Raw genomic sequence first — 15,078 nt, 5'->3', positions numbered from 1 at the left:
CTGACCATCATAAACATCACAATGAAACACACTGGACGTTATAAACTACAGAGCAACAGTGTGAGCAAGAGTTTCAAAATCACTGTATTTGGGGGTAAGTTATATATATTTCACCTGTTTTTTATTTTAATCAGCACAAATTTGCAATTATTAAAACTCCATTTTGCTTCTGTTGATTCATGATCATTTCGAATTTAAACTATTTGCTTTAGTAAACCTTCAAATAGCCATTTTTATCCACGATGAACCTTGTTTCTGATGGCTCTCTGTGTGTTTGCTGTTACAGTACTGAAGTCAGGGGGATTCAGTCACTCTAAACTCTGGTCTTACTGACATTATGGATGATGATCTGATTCAGTGGAGGTTTGTGAGTGGAAATGCTTTAATAGCTGAAATTAATAAACAGGCCGATAGCTTCACTGTATATGATGATGTTCTTGATGGGAGATTCAGAGACAGACTGAAGCTGGACAATCAAACGGGATCTCTGACCATCATAAACATGAGAATCACAGACTTTGGAGTTTATCAGCTACAAAACAATTATATTATGGAGATTATGTTCTTTCTCAGTGTCCATAGTGAGTTAAATATCAGTTTCATCTGTTTTAATTTTTAATTTAAAGATGCAATAATTAATCCACACAGCATGTTGCTTCTTTTGTGTCTGTTCTGTTGCATGATATTATTCATTGCAAATTTTACTGTCTATTTAATTTCATAAACCATCATAAAGGGCATCATAAATCATTCCAAGGGCATAGAATTTAGTAGTTTTGATCAAACAATTAAATGTCTGTTGTCTGATGTTATGTCTCCACCAATGCCAAAATCAAATCTGCACCCTAGGTGACTAGTGTATATGAAACCATTTAACAGTTTCACTACAAAATACTAAATCTGACAGATAAAAGATTCATTCAAACCAAATAGCATTATGAGATCTTGCTGTGCATCTGGGAAATATCAGTTTATATTCAAGGGCATATGTATTTGTATACTGTATATGCACGACCTCACACCACCCATAGCATCAAATGACTTCTAAATAATCAGAATCAGAATGAGCTTTATTGGCCAGGTATGTTCACACATACGATGAATTTGTTGTGACAGAAGCTCCACAGTGCAACAGAAAGACAGCAACAGGACACAGATAATAAAAGAATAATATACAAATATCCAAATAGGCAATGTACAAAACAGCAAAAACACAATATATAATATAGACAATTATGTGTGTACAGGTCTGATATGTGCAAATTTGAAATGGAAAAAAAAAAAAGATAAAAAAGCAAGTGTGGTGAATAAAAAATATCAAAAATGCATTTGAAAAATGAACACTTGAACATATATCAGCATGATAAGAACAACCTAAAATGACAGAAAACATTAATTATTGTAATTAGAAGTTTTATTTATTTATTTTGGCTCAAGTTCCATTTGTTTACATAGAAAGAGTGGGTTTTTTGACCTATACTGTAATCAGCCACTAGGGGGCTGTTAGTTTCACATTTCAGAACATGTGCAGCACACTAGATTTCAATAGCCTTGTCAAAATATCACATGTTTGCTAACATTAACTTAATGCATTCACCAGAAGAGCCCCTCGTAACAGACAAAAACATGTTTGTTGAGCCTGTGAGAAACCATGAGAAAACAGCTGTAGCAAATTAGCTCAAAATGCAGATGAACATAATTTATCATAACGGGTTGTTATCAATTATATATTCATCTTCAGGAATTAACTGTAGCATTAATAGTACAATAAAATGATTTGTTCGTCCGCAGTACGGACAGTTTTAATCGTCTATTGACTCTAAGGAAAATTATTTATCTGGTCACGGACAATAATTTCCTTATTAAAACATCGTGTAACAAAACCGGAACGTTAAAGTGACCTCGTTCTGTGAGCAGCAGACACAGACGACCAAGTGTGAATATATATGGATGTTTATTAAACTACACTACAGGGGTACATGTAACATTGAACTAAACACAACATACATTAAACACAGATGCCAACAAGGAAGAGAGAGAGAGAGAGAGAGAGAGCGCGAGAGCGAGAGCATAATGGCAGGAGTCGCACATCAGCTGACACAACCTGTTAGAACCATCAAAGAATTCTAGGTCGAAGCCTAGAAGCGTGTCTAAACAGCTATCAAGCGGTTACTTGCACTGGTTTGTTGCAATGTGTTTCTTAATTCTTGATGAATTCCTTTAGGAGCGAAAGCTTTGTCATTCCAGCCACGGGTTGATCGGTCCGAAGTTAAGTCGCCAAAGTTACTGAGCTCAAAGCTGACAGGAGCTCGGACTCCCCCGAAGGGGAGTCGCTAAGTTTCCACTGTTGATGTCTCTAGGGCACCGAAGGTAAAGATAAGAGAGGGTCTTTTGGGTGGTGTTAGAAGTTTTATCTGGATCCAGCAACGCCCACTTCTGGTTACACCTCATTTGCATGTTTTATGACTTCTGCTGGATCAGTGTAATTCTTCCCACAGTACTAGGAATATTATAATGCATTCCACGAGGTCACAGTGTACAGCATTGTTTGAGAAATGAAGAGCAGATCATTTTGATATCAAGAAAGAAACATCTAGCATATATTAAACCAGAGATACATTCATACACCTGAATATAGGCGTTTAGAGTCTAACTAATACAATTAAAGGGTTGTAACTAGGTTAATATAATAGGGGAATATACATACAACACATGCATATATCAGATACATTTATAACTGCTTAATTATAGCCTAAATAAAGCAAATGTCTTTGTGTGTGTGTGTGTGATGTGTATTTGAAATTGTGGAGACCACTGGTCTAGTCAGGCCATTGGTGCCTGGCACGGGGGGGGGGGGGGCTTTTCGGAATGTGTTTGAAGTTTGATAGAGAGACCAGAGAGCTGACCTGCTTAGCGTCTTTTGATAGTGGAAAAAGACCATTGGCAATTTAGCACCCATATAACTGTAAACGATGAGGCCAGATCAGTAATTTGTGTGCCGATGTTCAAAGGTTAAAAGGGGTTCTTACAAAGTGTAATCAACCATCAGTGAGCAGACGCTACACAGCATATGACAAGAGGTGGAGGTATGGACAAAAACTCAATTCTTCCATTTATTCAACTTAGTCATTCACATGCTGAAACTATGTACAATATACAAATGAGTAGAATATGAACTTTCAACATTTTTTGAACACAAAGCTTTGACACACACACACACACACACACACACACACACACACAAATAAATACATTGAGATTCCTTCTGTGGCTTAATAACTCTGTTTAACATTGATCACGCCACACTGAACGTTCTAATCACGCTGGTGTGATTAGAACGTTTGAACAAAGCGAAAGTACTTTGTTTGGGCTTCCAAAAGAGGACACAACTAGAAATCAGTGGTTAAGTTGTATTTACAACACTGTTCCAGAGCAGTACAACGCAAATATTCGAGTGTGTGTAGCACATTTTATGGAGGACTGTTTCCTGAACCTGGGAGAGTAGCCTACTATGCCAGCTGTGCACAAAGGCTGTTTCTATAAAATGGGGGAATTCCATCTTTGCTAGGACAGTCTGGCGCTTATGACTCACAGCCTGTTTTCATGTTTAAAGAACTTGCCACTGACTATTCAAACACGAGTTTTGAGCAGCGTAGAGTAACGCTTGTCATTTCTCCGATCACAAATGCAGATATGGTAATGTTTACGCAGCGCGATGCAACGCAACGTGTAAAAAGACAGTATATGTCATTATTACCAGTAATTATGTCCCCACTGGATGCAACAAATGCCTAGTTTATAATGTGTTTTATTGTTTTTGTCTCGTTTACTGCAAGGAACACCCTGTCTTAGCCTGATTACCGCTTGGCCCTTTAGCAACACCCGTCTGTGGGGTCTCAGCCTGATTACCGCTTGTCCCTTTAACAACACCCGTCTGTGGGGTCTCAGCCTGATTACCGCTTGGCCCTTTAGCAACACCCGTCTGTGGGGTCTCAGCCTGATTACCGCTTGGCCCTTTAGAAACACCCGTCTGAGGGGTCTCAGCCTGATTACCGCTTGGCCCTTTAGAAACACCCGTCTGAGGGGTCTCAGCCTGATTACCGCTTGGCCCTTTAGAAACACCCGTCTGAAGGGTCTCAGCCTGATTACCGCTTGGCCCTTTAGAAACACCCGTCTGAGGGGTCTCAGCCTGATTACCGCTTGGCCCTTTAGCAACACCCGTCTGATGGGTCTCAGCCTGATTACCGCTTGGCCCTTTAGCAACACCCGTCTGAAGGGTCTCAGCCTGATTACCGCTTGGCCCTTTAGCAACACCCGTCTGTGGGGTCTCAGCCTGATTACCGCTTGGCCCTTTAGCAACACCCGTCTGAGGGGTCTTAGCCTGATTACCGCTTGGCCCTTTAGCAACACCCGTCTGAGGGGTCTCAGCCTGATTACCGCTTGGCCCTTTAGCAACACCCGTCTGAGGGGTCTCAGCCTGATTACCGCTTGGCCCTTTAGCAACACCCGTCTGAGGGGTCTTAGCCTGATTACCGCTTGGCCCTTTAACAACACCCGTCTGTGGGGTCTTAGCCTGATTACCGCTTGGCCCTTTAGCAACACCCGTCTGAGGGGTCTCAGCCTGATTACCGCTTGGCCCTTTAGCAACACCCGTCTGAGGGGTCTCAGCCTGATTACCGCTTGGCCCTTTAGCAACACCCGTCTGAGGGGTCTCAGTCTGATTACCGCTTGTCCCTTTAACAACACCCGTCTGCGGGGGCTCAGCTTGATTGACGGATGGCCCATCAGCAATATCCGTCTGCTGGGTTACAGGCAGATCAATATATGGCCTATCAGCAACATCTGTCTGTGGGGTCTCAGCCTGAATAAAGGGTGATGTTTCTCCACCTTTCTCCTGAAAGAAAGAAAACAGATTTCCACAAGATAAAACATAAAAAAAATAAAAATAAATTCAGTTAAACAAACATATTTTTTCCCTCTGATGTATGCTGAATGGAAAGATCTCTGTTCTTCATTCTGCTGTTAAACAACACAAAAGCAATGCTCTCTTATTGCTGTTTTTATGGGATGGTTTTTGAATGAAACCAAACATAGTTTCACACAGAAATCTCCAACAGATACATACCACCTAAGGCCCTAATATACTAATGATAAAGTTATTTTCCTTATTCAATTTAGGGGTAAAAATAAGTTTGAAATAAGTGACCAGTGACATATTGTTTGCAAGCATTCCAGTGCCACCAGCACTGCTGAGAGCACAGTTAAGATGAACATGTAAATATGTGCGGTGCACGTTCCTCTCAATAGCAAAAGAAACACAAAATTAACAGTGCTAAGAAAACAGCAGTTAAGAAAACATCCTAATGCGATGTTTATATGTTTGCACAAGCAGCAATTCAGTCATTACACATTTATTTATATAGCACTTTATACAAAAGAGCTTAAAAGCAGGCATCTTTACGCTATTAAACATGAAAAACAGTGTCGGTGTCACTTTCAGTAAGAATAACATCTTAAATTTCTATACAGCAGCTTTTCAGAGCATTCATGTTTTTATTCAAGGATGTCTGATCTTGAAGGTCTAAACAGAGTAAATGAACTGGAGAATATTTAAATGTCAAAGAAGGTGGAGCCCCAGAGCCACACCTACCTATTGTAATCAGTACAGCCCAATGGTAGTTCAAAGCAAGCTGTTTCAAACTCCCAAAACAAACTCCAACAACAGATCTAAAATAAATAAATAAATAAATAATAATTATTATAAATAAATAAATAAACCTAAAACCTTTGATTTGGTCTAATTTGGTTTAAAACAAAATTACACCAGTTAGTTATTTGATTTCACTTGAAGAATATTGGGGCCTTAACAGTTCTCACAGAAGTTAATTTATTGTCAATTCGTTTGTTTTTACAGACAGACAGATTTTGTGTATTTGTGTACATAGTCTCACCAGGTCAGGATCATTGTGCTTCGTCATTTTTCCTGTTTGAACAATAACAACAAAATTTTACTTTGGTCAATTAGAAAAAAAATAAAAATAATAAATAAATAAATAAATAAATAAATATATATATATATACATACATACAGTGCTGCTTGAAAGTTTGTGAACCCCTTGCAGAGTCTGCGGAACATCTTTTATGCAAAATATCTTACTCAGGTCAGTACTAAATAAAAAATAACATGCATTTTGTATGATCTCTTATATTTTGTTAAAATTACTCAGATTTTCACAGATTCTGCAAGGGGTTTTCAAGCAGCACTATATAATTATTCATATACAGGTGCATCTCTGAAAATTAGAATATGGTGGAAAAAATGTTTTCTAGTAACTTATTTCAAAAAGTGAAACTTTCATATATTTTAGATTCATTACATGTAAAGTAAAACACTTCAAAAGTTTTTTTTTTTTTTTTAATTTGGATGATTAGAGCTTACAGCTCATGAAAGTCAAAAATCAGTATCTCAAAATATTAGAATATTTCCTAAGATCAATTAAAAAAAAAGGATTTGCAAAACAGAAAAGTTCAAGTTGTTTAAAGTATGTTCATTTATGCACTCAATACTTGGTCGGGGCTCCTTTAGCTCCTAAATTTCAGCATCAGTGAGGAATGGCATGGAAGCGATCAGCCTGTGGCTCTGCTGAGGCACTATTGAGTCTTCAGCTCGTCTGGATTGTTGGATCGACTGTTTCTCATCTTTCTCTTGAAAATATCCTATAGATTCCATATGGGGTTCAGGTCAGGCATGTTGGCTGGCCAATCAAGCACAGTGATATCATGGTCAGCAAAGCACTTGGAAGTGGTTTTGGTACTGTGGGCAGGTGCTAAAGTCCTGCTGGAAAAGGAAATCAGCATCTCCATAAAGCTTGTCAGCTGATGGAAGCATAAAGTGCTCTAAAATCTCCTGGTAGGCGGCTGCATTGACTCTGGACTTGATAAAACACAATGGACCAACACCAGCAGACGTCACGGCACCCCAAATCATCTCTGACTGTGGAAACTTCACACTGGACTTCAAGCAGCTTGGATTCTGTGCCTCTCCAGTCTTTCTCCAGACTCTGGGACCTTGATTCCCAAATGAAAAGCTAAATTTAATTTCATCTGAAAAGAGGACTTTGGACCACTGAGCAACAGTCCAGTTCTTTTTCTCCACAGCCCAGGTAAGATGCTTCTGACGTTGTCTCTGGTTCAGAAGTGGCTTGGTAGCTCTTTTCCTGAAGACGTCTGAGCGTGGAGACTCTTGATGCACTGACTCCAGCTTCAGTCCACTCCTTGTGAAGCTCTCACAAGTGTTTGAATCAGCTTTGCTTGACAGTATTCTCAAGCTTGTGGTCATCCCTGTTGCTTATGCACATTTTCCAACCCAATGTCTTCCTTCCAGTCAACTTTGCATTTAATATGCTTTGATACAGCACTCTGTAAACAGCCACAGCTTTCAGTAATGACCCTCTGTGACTTACCCTCTTTGTGGAGGGCATCAATGTTCGTCTTCTGGATCATTGCCAAGTCAGCAGTCTTCTCCATTATTGTGGTTTCAAAGAACAAGAGATAACCGAAATTTATACTGTATGGATGGTCATTAATTGAAACTCAAATGTAAATATTCTAATATTTTGAGATACTGATTTTTGACTTTCATGAGCTGTAAGTGTTTTACTTTACATGTAATAAATCTAAAATATATGAGTTTCACTTTTTAAAATAAGTTACATGAAAAAAAAATTACTTTTTACACCTTATTCTAATTTTCTGAGATGCACCTGTATATGAACCCTTTAGAATTTTCTATATTTCTGCATAAATGACCCAAAACATTATCAGATTTTCATATAAGTCCTGAAAGTAGACAAAGAGAACCGAATCAAACAAGTGAGAGAAAAATATTTTCTTTTATTTATTGAGAAAAATTATGAATGAGTGTGTGGTGTGACCCCCTTTTGCTGCAGTAACTGAAGGTAAAGTTTCTTGTAAATGCTGATCAGTCCTGCACAATAACATGTAGGAGTTTTAGCCCATTCCTTAGTGCAGAACCACTTAAACTCTGTGATGTTGGTGGGTTTCCTCCTATGAACTGCTTGCTTAGGTCCTTCCACAACATTTTAATTGGATTAAGGTCTGGACTTTGACTCAGTCGTTCCAAAACATTAACTTAGTTCTTCTTTAACCATTCTTTGGAAGAATGACTTGTGTGCTTGGGGTTGTTGTCTTGCTGCACGACCCACGTTCTCTTGAGACTCTGTTCTTAAACAGATGTCCTGACGTTTTCCTTTAGAATTTGCTGGTATAATTCAGAATTCATTGTTCCATCAATGATGGCAGGCTGTCCTGGCCAAGATGCAACAAAACCACCATGATTCACAGATGGGATACGATTCTTTAGCTGGAATGCAGTGTGCTCTTTTCTCCGAACATAATAGCTTCTCATTTAAACCAATAAGTTCTATTTTGGTTTCATCCATCCATTAAACCTTTCTCCAATAGTCCTCTGGCTTGTCCACATGATCTTTAGCAAGCTATTTTCTTTTTGGAGAACAGTGGCTTTCTTCTTGCAACTCTGCCATGCACAGCATGGTTGCTCAGTGTTTTCCTGATGGTGGGCTCATGAACATTAACATTAGCCAATGTGAGAAAGGCCTTTAGTTGCTTAGAAGTTACCCTGGGAACTTTTGCAACCTCACAGACTATTACACGTGCTTTGGAGTGATCTTTGTTGGTCGACCACTTCTTGGGAAGGTAACAGTGGTCTTGAATTTCCTCCATTTGTACACAATCTGTCTGACTGTGGATTTGTGGAGTCCAAACTCTTTAGAGATGGTTTTGTAACCTTTTCTAGCCTGATGAGCAACATCAACTCTTTTTCAGAGGTCCTCAGTAATCTCCTTTTGTTTGAGACATGATTCACTTCCACAAACATGATCAGACTTTGATAGATGCCTGTTCTTTGAATAAAACAGGTCACGTACTGGCATTTGATAGTCATTGAACTGACTTTAAAACACCTCTGCACACATGGACTCTAGTTTCACCTTTAAATGAACTGCTAATCCAAGAGATTCACATGCTTTCGCAACGCACAGATATGTAACACTGGATCTTTTTTCTCAATAAATAAATGACAAAGAAAATATTTTTCTCTCACTTGTATTATTTGGTTCTCTTTGTCTACTTTCAGGACTTATATGAAAATCTGATTATGTTTTGGGTCATATTTATGCAGAAATATAGAAAATTCTAAAGGGTTCACAAACTTTCAAGCTGCACTGTGTATATATATATAGATATAGATGTTTAAGTTTTTTTTTTTTTGCACAAATAAATCTCATTACTACATCTTGACAGATCAGATGATACTTGCCACATTGTCCTGTATGTGTAGATCTCCTGCGGCAACAGTAAACCACTGCAACCAGCAGAACAGCCACAACAGCAGCAGCAGGCACAACAACAAAAGCAGCAGCAGCAGCTGAATCTAGAACAGCTAAAGACAGACACTCATTATTACTAGAGATGGAATGATAAACTACTTTACCAGTACTTTTGACTGATATTTAGTAGGAAGTTGTATGACATGGACTTAATTGTACTGTCTGGTTGGCTTGTAAGGAACAGAAGCTAAAACAGCAACAAGAAACCACAGTGTTCACAGGTAAAATGACCAATATTATGATATTAAAAATAGACTTCAAAAGTTTAAAATTCATAAAGTGACAAAAACTCAATGTTACAACTGTCTGTCAATTTGATGTGCATGTGAAGATGATAGATTTGATCTCAGTTATGCTGTAATATTTCTTCAAACAGGGCACAACAACAACAACAACAAAAAAACATTTACTGGGTTGATTTAAATATTTCAGTTTTCTAAAACTCAAATAAAAAAAGCACCGAATGACTAAAATGATACTCACCAGTGACAGTAACTCTGAATGTCTTTACGATGCCGGATCTGCTGCTGTTGATCAGTAGTTTATAGAGTCCAGAGTCTGTGGTTGTGATGTTCATGACGGTCAGAGATCCAGTCTGATGATCCAGCTTCAGTCTGTCTCTGAATCTCTCAGTACCTTCATTACACTGAACATCTGTGCAGACCTTACTGAGGTCTCCGTTGATTTGAGCGATGCGAGTGTCCTTAAAATACCATCTAATTCTGTCTTGTTGGTTTGTTTCAACACCAGTGTGTAGAGTGACTGAATCTCCCTCCATCACTGATACTCTGTCTATATCAACACCAGATGCACCTGAAGAAGAAATTAATCAGAATTTTTAATCAATTCACCATTTCTTCCCATGAATGCAGATTATGTAAAATAAAACTGCTATGTTCCTCTGCATTAATGGCAAACCATTAGGTGCATTTGAGATGTTAAACACTTTACCTTGATGAGAGTACTACAATAACACACAAATTAACCTGTTCAAAAGTTTACCTTGATTCTTAATACCGTGTCGCTACCAAGTTAAAAAAACCCTCAACTAGGAGATGCACGATACCATTTCTATCAAAACGTCTTGCAACTTCTAGAATATGCTGTTTAAGATATCCTCAGTACGAATGCACTGGTAACCTCTCTATCACAACTACATTGATTTAGTTAAAAGTAAAAAATAGATTTCAGTAGAGCCTCAACCTCACTGCTCTATTTGCTTTGAGACAGTGTCAGTTTAAACTGTATTTTAAATTATTGCACAACATGTATTTGAATATCATTAAACAGAAAATTACAGCTGAGTTACTGTTCTTAATGAAATACTATTGCAATAGTTAAAAAAAAAGTAATTTAGTAAAAGCCAAGGGTCAAGTGCTCAACTAAAGCAAACACTGGTGACTTTAAACAAAAAATGACTAGATCTAAACCTCTGTTAATTCTCAGAAACAACTTATAAAACAAATAAAGTCAATCTGGTTAAATAAGTGAAGGTAATGTTGTTTTTGGAGTTGATTAATCGTCCTCTAATCATGTTTCAATGGCTGATATCAGATCACTTAGTAATATTAATTAATTTACATGGGAATGAAAAAGCTGTCAGCCAAAACATGAAACATTTGAAATAAAATAATTATTTACAATTGACAAAAACAATAATAATAATAAAAAAAACAATTATTTATCTGGTCGAATTAAGCAAATACGCCAAATTAGGTGACATGAGCACAAACTTTGGCATTGAAAACTGAATTAAACTATATGATCATTAAGTAAATACCACTTAACTGTCTGTGCAAAACATCTAAGTTAAAAGAACGTAAACTTTGGTACTGACCATTAAAAATAAGTTCACCTTACTTTCATAAAGTTATTCTAAGTTCAAATAGCATTAAATTTGTCAAGTTGTACATACTTAATATTCTATGTAAATTCAACTTAACTGAGTTAGTGCAGAAAGATTTTTTTATTTTGCAAACAATAATGAATGGCAGTGTACCAACTGTTCCCGCATACACTCCTCTCTTCTAAAAATAAAGAAAAACCCCTATAGCCAAATTATGATTGTTCTTATTTTCTACATCAAATTCCTATTTTATGCATTTCTCAGAAAATGCCATTGAGCCTGGAACCACCTAATTACAGTTTGTCATGGTTTTCAGCTGGCTTCACCACAGGGGTCTATAATGTTCCCATATCATACTGTACAAGTGTTTAACTCAGAATTTTGAGTCGAATTTGATTGGATCAAGCGACTTAATAATACAGGTGGAGCACTACAGGCAACTTCATCGCTCCGTCCATGGCGCACTGCAGCTGGTCAGAATACTGTCAATGCAGAAGATGAACCAATGGGCTGCTGTTCCTGCATCATGATGTAACCCGTTATGACAGATTACCAAACCATCCTGACAATACATTAACCGCTAATGTCGACTGGCACCAATCATTAAAACACCGAAAGAACGATATTAAACATAGAAGTCTTACCATGGTCGAGTAAACACCAGAACAATAAGGGCGAAATAAAGAGCAGCTTCATTTTCATGAGGTTTTCTAAAAAATAAATGCAGATTTTGATAGATAATAGTGCTATGTTCTTTCTCTTCAGTAAACCCGAAGCCACTGTGTCTTCTTCTTATTAATATTATTGTTTTATCCGCGTACTAGTGCATTACAAACCGTCCTGTCATGAATGGAAAGTGAAAATATAACTTGGGAGACTCCCTACGCACTGCAGCGTGATGACGTAGAGACGTGTAGTCACGTTCTTTCATCCGCTTTAGTGCTGCGTGGAAAGTGCTGCATAAAGAAATGCTGCTTGATGGTGTTAGTTCATAATCGGTCTAAAAAAAATAGTTCTTAATGTTGTAGTTGACTTTTTTCGATTTGGTGGCTGCTATTCTTAAATGAATTTACAGAGTGTTAACTTTAAGTCGCTTTAGCGTCTCCTAAATGACTAAAAGTAAAAGTAAAGAATTATTGATATCTAGTATAATTTGGCGTTTTATTATTTTGGTTACAGACATGAATTATCTTTATGAATTCAAACATTATAAAGCTTTCACAGACACAAATAAGAGAGTAAGAGACCACTGGAAGCTTTGATGTTTATATACTGTAGTTGTCAACAGCTTAAACCCAACTAAGATACACTATCACTTATCAAATCAATTTGTGACAAAATGGTTTTTATTTATTGTTATGCTCTTTTTAACAAAAATGGCAAAACAATTACATTTAAAGTTGTCCATATGAAGTTCTTAGCAATGCTTGTTACTAATCAAAAATGAAGTTTTGATATATTTACAGTAAGACATTTACAAAATATCTTCATGGAACATGGTCTTTACTTAATATCCTACTGATTTTTGGATTAAAAGAAAATTTGATAATTCTGACCCATAAAATATATTTTTTGCATATTTCTACAAATATACCCGTGCTACTTATGACTGCTTTTATGGTCCAGGGTCACATATAACATGCGTTCAGTGGGCCTCGCTCATGAAACTTGCATATATATGAGTACATTCAGAGTAATTTGCCCGTAAAACAGACCGTCCCGAAAACTCACAAACATTTCATAAACATCAGAGTTGATAGTTAAACATGTGTATGTTAATGAATTCCAATCATTTGTAAATAAGGCACGCATGCCACTAAAGGTATGTATTGTTGCTAGATTAAATTTTGATTTAACCAACATTTCTCTTGCACAAATCTTTAAACTTTGTTTAAAAATAAGGAGACTTACATTTAAATGAACTTTAATCCTGTCTCTCTATTACTTTAAAGTAATCTCCTTAAGAAAGTCACATGACTGCAAAAGTTGTTGCTGTTTTTGGAACCATGTTTGTTTTGCATTGTTTATGTTTTTAATGCACTGAATAGACTGGAATGTTTAGTTTGAAAATCCACTATATTACTGCGTTTTGGATAATGTGGTTATTTAAAATGATCATTTGTGAAATTAATTATATTAGCAACTCTTGTGGTAGAAGACACTGTGGCATTAAGCGACTATGAGGGATCCTCATGGTTGTTAAAGCTGCAGGGTCCAATGTGTTCTTAACATTGTTGGAGAAAGTTACTTTTAAAAGTAATCCATTATGATATTGTTACTACATTAGTTACTTTTTATGGAAAGTAATGAATTGTTACTTTTTTGTTATTTTTGTCACCTGGGTTGGGCTTACTTATTTGTTTTTAATAACAACAACAACATTTTGGCATCTGTGAAGACCCTTTCACACGAAGAGTGAAATGAATAAGCCTCAGGATGAAGGAAGTGCCTTTTCCTCTGCCCTTACTCCCAGTTTCTCTCAACATGAGATCAGGAGAGCGGTCAGGCAATAAATAGTAAAAACAAAGTATCCTGTGTTACTTATTTGAAAAAAAGATATTTCACTGTAAATTTAAAAGTAATGTGTTAGTTTAATTACTTGAAGGAAGTGGTCTGATTATGTCTCATATGATTCTGTAAGCATCCTAGTTGTGTATTTCCATTATTTGACATTATTTTTAGGCTGTCTGTAGGTGTGGCTGCAATGTTTTTTGTCTGTTTGATGCTAATAGTTTCTCTTTAATGGTATCAGTTGATCTTTTATTTTCATTATCTGCAGTACACTGTAAAAAAAAATCTGTCAAATTTACGGTAAAAAACTGGCAGCTGTGGTTGCCAGAATTCTACCGTAAAAAATACGGTAGCAACTTTTTAGATTTTACGGTTTTAACTTAAATTTACAGTTGAATACCGTAATTTCTTTAACTGATATAATCTTAATATACCAACCTATTAAAGTACTGAAATCTGTTTTGTTCCTTTGAAATACACTGATATCCACCAAATGCAGGTGATGATGAGAAAGTCACATGATGAACCAAAGCCCATCACAAGCAACTTTTAAACAATAGCATATATAGAAGGTGCACAGTGTCATTCACACAAGCACTAAACACCATCATGGTGAGACTCCTTAAACTGAAATATGCTATAAACATTCATTTAACAACATTAGATGTAACATACAACCCTAATAAACATAACCGATAAGAAAAAACTAAGAAGAAACAGTTATTTCAAAGAAAAAACGTCAAATTCAAACAGAATTTGAAATGGAACGCAGGGAATTCTGGGAACGTCAGTTTACGGTTTTTCCCTGTAAATTTTACAGGAACTTTCCGTTAACCATGTAACAGGTTTTTACCGTAGCATTTTCACAGTTTTTTACCGTTAAAATCATGATAATTTTTTACAGTGATCAGACAGACGTTTCTGCTAGTCAGTCAGAAAGAAAATGGAATATGTGTTGCTTCTTAATTAAAGTGGTCTACCTTTGTAATTACCTTAATCTGTGTGAAATCTGTTTATTCTCCAGGTGTGTTTAGTGAGTCCGTGTCAGTGATGGAGGGAGACCACTGATGTTACTGAAATACGTGAAGATGATGACATACTGTGGACATTTGGAGCTGACAGCTCTCTCTTAGCTGAAATCAGCAGAGAGAAACAAATCTTCTATACATATAATGGTACTGAAGGTAAATTCAGAGACAGCCATGGGAGTGGTGATATTAACATTTATTAATTGAGCTGATCTCAATAACTTAATCAATGTCTCTCTTTTACTTTCCTTTTCATCCTCCAGAC

The 15,078-nt window shown here is 36.8% G+C and overlaps 1 protein-coding gene across 1 annotated transcript; it reads right to left on the bottom strand.

Annotated features, from left to right (window-relative positions):
* Window positions 1-3,102: 3,102 nt before the first annotated feature.
* On the bottom strand, window positions 3,103-12,145 carry LOC306867677 (uncharacterized protein). Its single transcript, XM_079413494.1, has 5 exons — window positions 11,919-12,145; window positions 9,912-10,241; window positions 9,359-9,481; window positions 5,952-5,983; window positions 3,103-4,894 (listed from the first exon to the last, which is right to left on the bottom strand). The coding sequence occupies exons 1-5, from the start codon at window positions 11,974-11,976 to the stop codon at window positions 3,827-3,829; spliced, it is 1,611 nt and encodes a 536-aa protein (XP_079269620.1). The 5' UTR covers window positions 11,977-12,145; the 3' UTR covers window positions 3,103-3,826.
* Between the last annotated feature and the right edge of the window lie 2,933 nt (window positions 12,146-15,078).

This window comes from Barbus barbus, assembly GCF_936440315.1.
Source record: "Barbus barbus genome assembly, chromosome: 49".
In the NCBI taxonomy this organism is placed as follows: Eukaryota; Metazoa; Chordata; class Actinopteri; order Cypriniformes; family Cyprinidae; genus Barbus; species Barbus barbus.
The sequence above is the reverse complement of the archived record's forward strand: the minus strand, read 5'-3'. Positions and strand labels throughout refer to the sequence as shown.